The following is a 10,088-nucleotide window of genomic DNA, read 5'->3' as shown; positions in this document are numbered from 1 at the left end:
CAGCACCAGAACCTGGCAGAGCGATACCGGGCGAGGAGGCGACATCAGCGCGGTCGCGTGAGTGATCAGGACATGGACACAGATTTCTCTGAAAGCATGGGCCCGGCCAATGCATGCATCATGGTGCTAATGGGGCAGGTTCATGCTGTGGAACGCCGATTCTGGGCTCGGGAAACAAGCACAGACTGGTGGGACCGCATAGTGTTGCAGGTCTGGGACGATTGCCAATGGCTGCGAAACTTTCGCATGTGTAAGGGCACTTTCATGGAACTTTGTAACTTGCTTTCCCCTGCCCTGAAGCACATGAATACCAAGATGAGAGCAGCCCTCACAGTTGAGAAGCGAGTGGCGATAGCCCTGTGGAAGCTTGCAACGCCAGACAGCTACTGGTCAGTTGGGAATCAATTTGGAGTGGGCAAATCTACTGTTGGGGCTGCTGTGATGCAAGTAGCCCATGCAATCAAAGATCTGCTGATATCAAGGGTAGTGACCCTGGGATATGTGCAGGTCATAGTGGATGGCTTTCCTGCAATGGGATTCCCTAACTGTGGAGGGGCCATAGACGGAACCCATATCCCTATCTTGGCACCGGAGCACCAAGCCGGCGAGTACATAAACTGCAAGGGGTACTTTTCAATAGTGCTGCAAGCTCTGGTGGATCACAAGGGATGTTTCACCAACATCAACGTGGGATGGCCGGGAAAGGTACATGACGCTCGCATCTTCAGGAACTCTGGTCTGTTTCAAAAGCTGCAGGAAGGGACTTTATTCCCAGACCAGAAAATAACTGTTGGGGACGTTGAAATGCCTATGTGTATCCTTGGGGACCCAGCCTACCCCTTAATGCCATGGCTCATGAAGCCGTACACAGGCAGCCTGGACAGTGGTCAGGAGCTGTTCAACTACAGGCTGAGCAAGTGCAGAATGGTGGTAGAATGTGCATTTGGACGTTTAAAGGCGCGCTGGCGCAGTTTACTGACTCGCTTAGACTTCAGCGAAACCAATATTCCCACTGTTATTACTGCTTGCTGTGTGCTCCACTATATCTATGAGAGTAAGGGGGAGACGTTTATGGCGGGGTGGGAGGTTGAGGCAAATCGCCTGGCTGCTGGTTACACACAGCCAGACACCAGGGTGGTTAGAAGAGCACAGGAGGGCGCTGTACGCATCAGAAAAGCTTTGAAAACTAGTTTCATGACTGGCCAGGCTACGGTGTGAAAGTTCTCTTTGTTTCTCCTTGATGAAACCCCCCACCCCCTGGTTCACTCTACTTCCCTGCAAGCTAAACATCCTCCCCTCCTCCCTTTAATCATTGCTTGCTTAAAGTCATTGTTAAAGCTTAATAAAGTCATTGTTGCTTCACATTCATGCATTCTTTATTCATTCATCACACAAATAGGGGGATGACTACCAAGGTAGCCCAGGAGGGGTGGTGGAGGAGGGAAGGAAAATGCCACACAGCACTTTAAAAGTTTACAACTTTAAAATTTATTGAATGCCAGCCTTCTTTTTTTGGGGCAATCCTCTGTGGCGGAGTGGCTGGTTGGCCGGTAGCCCCCCCACCGCGTTCCTGGGCATCTGGGTGTGGAGGCTATGGAACCTGGGGAGGAGGGCAGTTGGTTACACAGGGGCTGTAGTGGCAGTCTGTGCTCCAGCTGCCTTTGCTGCAGCTCAACCATACACTGGAGCATACTGGTTTGGTCCTCCAGCAGCCTCAGCATTGAATCCTGCCTCCTCTCATCACACTGCCGCCACATTTGAGCTTCAGCCCTGTCTTCAGCCCGCCACTTACTCTCTTCAGCCCGCCACCTCTCCTCCCGGTCATTTTGTGCTTTCCTGCACTCTGACATTATTTGCCTCCACGCATTCGTCTGTGCTCTGTCAGTGTGGAAGGACAGCATGAGCTGAGAGAACATTTCATCACGAGTGCATTTTTTTTTCTTTCTAATCTTCACTAGCCTCTGGGAAGGAGAAGATCCTGTGATCATTGAAACACATGCAGCTGGTGGAGAAAAAAAAGGGACAGCGGTATTTAAAAAGACACATTTTATAAAACAGTGGCTACAGTCTTTCAGGGTAAACCTTGCTGTTAACATTACATACATAGCACATGTGCTTTCGTTACAAGGTCGCATTTTGCCTCCCTCCACCGCGTGGCTACCCCCACAACCCTCCCCCCTCCCTGTGGTTAACAGCGGGGAACATTTCTGTTCAGCCGCAGGCAAACAGCTCAGCAGGAATGGGCTCCTCTGAATGTCCCCTGAAGAAAAGCACCCTATTTCAACCAAAAGACCATGAATGATATCTCCCTCTCCTGAGGATAACACAGAGAGATAAAGAACGGATGTTGTTTGAACGCCAGCAAACATACACTGCAATGCTTTGTTGTACAATGATTCCCGAGTTCATGTTACTGGCCTGAAGTGGTAAAGTGTCGTACCATGAAGGACGCAATAAGGCTGCCCTCCCCAGAAACCTTTTGCAAAGGCTTTGGGAGTACATCCAGGAGAGCCGCGAATGCCAGGGCAAATTAATCCTTTCACATGCTTGCTTTTAAACCATGTATAGTATTTTAAAAGGTACACTCACCGGAGGTCCCTTCTCCGCCTGCCGGGTCCAGGAGGCAGCCTTGGGTGGGTTCGGGGGGTACTGGCTCCAGGTCCAGGGTGAGAAACAGTTCCTGGCTGTCGGGAAAACCGTTTTCTCCGCTTGCTTGCTGTGAGCTATCTACAACCTCATCATCATCATCATCATCATCATCTTCTTCGTCCCCAAAACCTGCTTCTGTGTTGCCTCCATCTCCATTGAAGGAATCAAACAACACAGCTGGGGTAGTGGTGGCTGAACCCCCTAAAATGGCATGCAGCTCATCATAGAAGCGGCATGTTTGGGGCTCTGACCCGGAGCGGCCGTTCGCCCCTCTGGTTTTCTGGTAGGCTTGCCTCAGCTCCTTAAGTTTCACGCGACACTGCTTCGGATCCCTGTTATGGCCTCTGTCCTTCATGCCCTGGGAGATTTTGACAAAGGTTTTGGCATTTTGAAAACTGGAACGGAGTTCTGATAGCACGGATTCCTCTCCCCATACAGCGATCAGATCCTGTACCTCCCGTTCAGTCCATGCTGTAGCTCTTTTGCGATTCTGGGACTCCATCATGGTCACCTCTGCTGATGAGCTCTGCATGGTCACCTGCAGCTTGTCACGCTGGCCAAACAGGAAATGAGATTCAAAAGTTTGCAGTTCTTTTCCTGTCTACCTGGCCAGTGCATCTGAGTTGAGAGTGCTGTCCAGAGTGGTCACAATGGAGCACTCTGGGATAGCTCCCGGAGGCCAATACCACCCACAGTACCCCAAATTTGACCCAGCAAGGCCGATTTAAGTGCTAATCCACTTGTCAGGGGTGGAGTACGGAAATCGATTTTAAGAGCCCTTTAAATCGAAATAAAGGGCTTCATCGTGTGGACGGGTGCAAGTTTACATCGATTTAACGCTGCTAAATTCGACCTAAAGTCCTAGTGTAGACCAGGGCTTAGAGACTAACCAATTTATTTGAGCATAAGCTTTCGTGAGCTACAGCTCACTTCATCGGATGCATACTGTGGAAAGTGTAGAAGATCTTTTTATATACACACAAAGCATGAAAAAATACCTCCTCCCACCCCACTCTCCTGCTGGTAATAGCTTATCTAAAGTGATCACTCTCCTTACAATGTGTATGATAATCAAGGTGGGCCATTTCCAGCACAAATCCAGGGTTTAACAAGAACGTCTGGGGGGAGGGAGGGGTGGGAAAAAACAAGGGGAAATAGGTTACCTTGCATAATGACTTAGCCACTCCCAGTCTCTATTCAAGCCTAAGTTAATTGTGTCCAATTTGCAAATGAATTCCAATTCAACAGTTTCTCGCTGGAGTCTATTACCAGCAGGAGAGTGGGTTTGTGGGGGGGGGGGGGGGAGGGGGGGTGAGAAAACCTGGATTTGTGCTGGAAATGGCCCAACTTGATTATCATACACATTGTAAGGAGAGTGATCACTTTAGATAAGCTATTACCAGCAGGAGAGTGGGGTGGGAGGAGGTATTTTTTCATGCTTTGTGTGTATATAAAAAGATCTTCTACACTTTCCACAGTATGCATCCGATGAAGTGAGCTGTAGCTCACGAAAGCTTATGCTCAAATAAATTGGTTAGTCTCTAAGGTGCCACAAGTACTCCTTTTGTTCCTACCACATACTAGATGCTACCATAAACAAATAATAAACAGTGGTGCTTCAATACAGATAAGCTATGGTTTGGTCTTGCCTTGCCTCAAAAATGAGATTTTTACCATTGCTTAAGGGGGCTGATGATTTAGCTCATTCCTCCACGGCAGATTGGAAGAGGCCCTGGAGGTTTTTCGCCTTCCTCTGTAGCATGGGGCACAGGTCACTTGCTGGAGGATTCTCTGCTCCTTGAAGTCTTTAAACCACGATTTGAGGACTTCAATAGCTCAGACATAGGTGAGAAGTTTTTCACAAGGATGGGTGGGTGAGATTCTGTGGCCTGCATTGTGCAGGAGGTCAGACTAGATGATCATAATGGTCCCTTCTGACCTTAGTATCTATTAATCTTCGGCACCGGTATAGCACAGTTCAGGAACATGGGCAAAATTGTTTGGCTCCAGTACACTGCAAGACCATACAACATTTTAATAATGTTGGTCAGAACATTGTAGCACACGTTCCCCGCAAATAATGATAATGTTTCATCTGTGCCCTTGCAAATTTCCATCTCTCCATTGCTGTGCAGCACTCCCACAAAACTGCTGCGTGTTTCTTTACCTTTCTCTGGCACCTTCTCCTTTTTGCCCATCTATGGCTGTTGTCCAGTTCTAGTAAATGCAAAGATACCCAAACAAGCACATGCTGTTGGATGGGGCACTATCATCTCCAATAAATGGTTCTGCTTTTGGCAGATCTTTAAAGATCTTTCTCTGATTCACTAGATGTTGTCAGGCTCTGGCACCAGGATTTTCATTTTCCTTGAATGTGTGTCTGCACCAACACCTCCTGTGTGATTTACAAACAAGAAAGGCAGCACATCTGCTGGAGAGAAGTCTCACCCGATGTCCTTGCCATTGTGTGAAGTGTTGCCGGAAAAGTGCACAGCCTGAAAATGGGGCAGCATTGGTCAGAGCAGGGATATGGTCAGTACTTCCTGGGGTGAACTCGTCCAGCACATTTCCTCAGAAGCCTACACTGACAGAGATCCTAAACAACCCCTTATAGAAACTAAAGCTGCTCTCCAATCCTGACTCTCTCCAGGTTTGGGACATGGACCCTCCACACACAACCAGCCTTGCTGGAGGGGTACAATTTGATGTCTCAAATGAGCCCAGATTATCTGATTGAGAATAGGCTTGCAAGCTTGTAAAAGCATGGACCATACTTAAGGTCACATACCAACCCTAGGGCTTGTTTTTGTGAAGAAATTGCATCAGTTTAATTTAAACCAGTTTTTAAACCACTACAAACCTCTCTGTGGACACTTATTTCCAATTAAGAGGGGATTTATACAGTATAGGGAAAGTCAATTGGGAGCAGGTTTAAGATAACCCTAAATAAGCCTCTTAAACTGGAAAAAGAGTGTCCACACAAGGATTTGCACTGCTTTGACTAAATTGATTTAAAAATGGATTTAAATTAAACCATAAACTTTCCATATAGAAAAGGCCCTAAGTAAACCTCAACCTTTTCTAGGTGTGAAGGAGTTGACTCACTCCTGGCACACCCCCTCATAGCGAGATTTATTGTTATAACAGCACTTTCCTCCAGCACTCTCTGAAAAGAGCCACTCTGGCCATGGCAGTGGTCTGCCTCTTTTCATGATTCCACCCCCCAGCCAGGTGACCTTTAGTTCCACCCTTTCCAAGGTAAACAAGAAGTACAATACATTACATTCAAATTAACATACCTCTTCACTCCTTCCTAGGCTGGATCCTCTGCAGACTCTTCACCCCTTCTAAAAAAGAACAGGAGTACTTGTGGCACCCTAGAGACTAACAAATTTATTAGAGCATAAGCTTCATGTCAGATTTGTGTCCATTTATTCTTTTGCTTAGAGACTGTCCCTCACTCTCACAGATCTTGGGAGACAGACCAGTCCACGCTTACAGCAGCCCCCAACCTGCAAATACTGAAGCAAATACTCACCAGCAACTACACACCGCACAACAAAAACACCAACCCAGGGACCAAACCCTGCTACAAACCCTAGTGCCAACTCTGTCCACATATCTATTCAAGGGACACAATCATAGGACCTAACCACATCAGCCACACCATCCGGGGCTCGTTCACCTGCACATCTACCAATGTGATATATGCCATCATATGCCAGCAATGCCTCTCTGCCATCTACATTGGCCAAACCGAATAGTCTCTGTGCAAAAGAATAAATGGACACAAATCTGACATCAGGAATCATAACATTCAAAAAACAGTAGGAGAACACTTCAACCTCTGTGGCCACTCAGTAAAAGATTTAAGGGTGGCAATTTTGCAACAAAAAAGCTTCAAAAACAGACTCCAAAGAGAAACTGCTGAGCTTGAATTAATATGCAAACTAGATACCATTAACTTGGGTTTGAATAGAGACTTGGAGTGGCTGGGTCATTACACATATTGAATCTATTTCCCTAAGTTAAATATCCTCACACATTCTTGTCAACTGTCTAAATGGGCCATCTTGATTATCACTACAAAAGTTTTTTTCTCCTGCTGATAATAGCTCACCTTAACTAATTAGCCTCTTACAGTTTGTATGGCAACTTCCACCTCCTCTGTATGTGTGTGTATAGATAGATAGATATTTTCTTCCTATATGTTCCATTCTATGCATCTGACGAAGTGAGCTGTAGCCCACGAAAGCTTATGCTCTAATAAATTTGTTAGTCTCTAAGGTGCCACAAGTCCTCCTGTTCTTTTTGTGGATACAGACTAACACTGCTGCTACTCTGAAACCACCCCTTCTGAAAAAAAGAAAAGGAGGACTTGTGACACCTTAGAGACTAACAAATTTATTTGAGCATAAGCTTTCGTGAGCTACAGCTCACTTCATTGGATGCCCCTTCTGAGGCTCTGCAGGGTTGTCCTTCCACTTTTGTGCAGAACAAGACCTCCCTGGGCTTCCTCCCTGGATGCCCAGTTCCAAACTCAGTAGTCCTTCTCCCCATCATGTCAGGGTGTTTCTGTTATGTGAAGCCTCCACTCAAATGCGATTGTAAGATCTGTAACTTGTATCATTAAGTTCTGCAACCTTGTTGCAGACTTTGTAAGTTCAGTTACTGTTAGCATAGCCTTTTAAGTTTTGTAACCTTTGCAAGCTCTGTAACCTTTTCAAGTTACCACTTGTATGAACTGCCAAGCTTTGTAATATCCCATCACGCGATCAGAGAGAGAGTGTGAACAAGGGAGTGTGTGTGCGGAAGATAAGGAGGTGTGAACGAGGGAGTGTATGGGGGACTGGGCGGAGAGGAACTGCAAGGAGAAAAGAGCCCAGAGCCAGGAGCGTCTGATATAATCTGCCCTGAGAAGGCAATCACGGAGTGCTGTAAAGAAAAGACGCATGAAAGGAACAGGGACTGGGACTGCTTCTCGGTGACGGACACAGAAGAAAAACTCAGTGTATATGACAGGAGCGCCCAGCGCCAAAATAAAAGGAAACAGCCATGCACACAAGCTGCTGCTCCTTGACCTGCTCACTATCCCAGATCCGTGACCGCAGGTGGACACACCAAATCTACCACGCTTCAGCTTCTTGGCTTCTTCCCATGCTGTCTTCGGTAACCCTCCTCTTGTGTAAGTGTGTGGGTACATGGGGGTATGAATGCGGTGAATGTGAATATGAATGCGGTGTGTAAATAAGCTCCTTCCCTTTTCTGTCTGACCTAACAGTGGCATTGTAATAAAATTAATACAAGTGTGACCCTGAGTTGTTTTTTTAGGGGAACAGAGGTAACAGTTTCCACATCACCTTTCCCAGCAGCTAGCAGGGGAGCTCAGTCCCTCTTTCTCTTCTGGGTTCCAGTACAGGGACCCTGTGATGAGCACCTAAGGTCTGCTACCTCAGACTGCTCATTGCCTCTCTGCATTTCTTCTTACCTTGGCCTTCCTTCCTTTTCAACAGCCCCTCTCCGAGCTTACTGTATATCTGCCTCACTCTCTAGGACTTTCCACCATTCTCTAGCAGCCAGCCTACAGAGTTCTTTCTCCTAGTACTCCCTTCTCATCTGGGCTTCTTCACTACCCAGCTGGGCTTCATCTACATTTGTGCCTGGGCCACCCCCCAGATGCCTTAACTGGGGTCTCCATTTCCAGTTAACCCTTTTAGTGCCAGACCTGATGGCCATGAGGCTTTAAGTCATTTAGGATATATATGGTCCATTATTTCCTCCATTCTCTAGCAGCCAGACTACAGAGTTCTTTCTCCTAGTACTCCCTTCTCATCTGGGCTTCCTCACCACCCAGCTCCTCCTCCATTTAGGATATATATGGTCTATTATTTACCTAATATATTTTATAAGGGCTTGTCTACACAGGAGAGCTGTTCTGGAATAAAATAAGGTATGAGATTAACTATTCCAGAATAAGAATTTATATGTGGATGGGAAGAGCTAATCTGGTCTGGAATAATTCCATGTGTAGACAAACCCTAACCAATTATTTCCTTAGGTCTGGTGAACTCTGCTTGGCTAGTTACTGTTTTCATATCTTGTGGCACTCAGAAACTACTACAGGGTCACAGTTATGTCATGCGTCGTGGTGAGAGCTCATCCTTACTTTGATGCTTTCCCATAGCTGGGCTCTGACTTTTGGTATGGAATGGACTTGTATGTTTGCATTTGTTTCTCTCCTGAAGTCAGTAGTAACAACAGTAATATTTATTCAAATGTCTTTCTCATCACATTGTGATAATTTGTTTTTGCATATTCCTTGAAAAATGAATGAAGAAAAAACAAAGATATTGATGAAAAAAGTGTGCCAAAATGGAGCATATCTGGTTAATTTTTTAAAACTCTTATCAATCCACTGAATCACTAGGGGCTAGTTTATGGCATTTATATCGCATCCCTATGGAGATGGTGGAGGAATGCAGAGCCCACCATCCCAACAAACGCACTGGAGAGATTGTGCCTGCCTGAACCACAAGCTTTCTGGAGCTGCGTTAATGCAAGGGAGATATGCATAATTTGTTCCACCATTAGGAGCAGATTACTCTCTCGAGTGCATTGATTCTGGAAGAAGGAATGCAAAGACTATGAGCCAGTGGGCCTTGGGAGGCTTCTTGATTGCCTTTCTGCCCCTGCTTGGCCATGTAAAGGCCTCTTTCAAGCTGTTCTCTAACAATCTATTTCTAGTTTATACCTGCCCTTTGCTGCGGGAGCTTATTGTTCCCATACCAAATGGAATTTCTATGATAATCTTCCCTCTCTCACCATTGGTATTTTGCGAAACTCATTGCACAATTCTAATGGACAGAGATTAACGTACTTTTCCTACCAACAGAGGGCAGATGCAGACAGTGAAGGAAAGTGGCTTGTCCTTAAATGCCCTTACATTGTCCTTTCAGATTCCTTCACACTAATTTTCATGATAAAGCAGGGAAACAATGTCTGGGCTGGGCTGTCTCTAGTTTATATTAGTTTAATAAAGGGATTGTAACTAGGTCAGTATAAAATGTGCATGTCCTGAATTTTGTGTGTCACATCATTGTTTTGCAGCTTTTAGAAAAGGAGGCAAGAGAAAAAGGCAGTACAAATTGGCTTGGATCAAGACCTAAGCCAGGTTCAGACTTAACACAGCATCCGGGCATGCAGCAAGGCCCTATGCAAATATACGTGGGGCCCAGTCTCTCTTCCTCTATTTGGGTGAATTCCCGTATCTCCATGTATCCACTGACCCACAGATTGGCAACAACCTCACCTGTTTGTGAGGTTGCATAGTCTCTGATGTCTCTCCTACAAGGGCCAGGACCCTCGAATATGGAGATGAAGAGCAGCTACTCAAGCTGATGCAGGGAGTAGTAAGGAATTTGTCTGCTGACAAATGTTAG

The 10,088-nt window shown here is 46.1% G+C and overlaps 1 protein-coding gene across 3 annotated transcripts in view; it reads right to left on the bottom strand.

The window, feature by feature from the left end:
• Positions 1 to 1,446: 1,446 nt before the first annotated feature.
• Positions 1,447 to 10,088, bottom strand: part of LOC140910298 (uncharacterized) — a 12,745-nt gene continuing 4,103 nt past the window's right edge. Inside the window, exons 3-6 of one of the 3 annotated variants that reach the window (XM_073340868.1) lie at positions 5,949 to 6,033; positions 4,324 to 5,144; positions 2,590 to 3,202; positions 1,447 to 2,002 (exon numbers count right to left, since the gene is read on the bottom strand). In XM_073340868.1, coding sequence (XP_073196969.1) covers positions 1,482 to 2,002; positions 2,590 to 3,202; positions 4,324 to 4,326 — 1,137 coding nt within the window. In that variant the 5' untranslated portion in view covers positions 4,327 to 5,144; positions 5,949 to 6,033 and the 3' untranslated portion in view covers positions 1,447 to 1,481. The remainder of the gene's footprint in view (positions 2,003 to 2,589; positions 3,203 to 4,323; positions 5,145 to 5,948; positions 6,034 to 10,088) is intronic. The other 2 variants (XM_073340869.1, XM_073340870.1) reach the window with 2 other exon arrangements.

Source organism: Lepidochelys kempii, chromosome 4, assembly GCF_965140265.1.
Source record: "Lepidochelys kempii isolate rLepKem1 chromosome 4, rLepKem1.hap2, whole genome shotgun sequence".
In the NCBI taxonomy this organism is placed as follows: Eukaryota; Metazoa; Chordata; order Testudines; family Cheloniidae; genus Lepidochelys; species Lepidochelys kempii.
The sequence above is the reverse complement of the archived record's forward strand: the minus strand, read 5'-3'. Positions and strand labels throughout refer to the sequence as shown.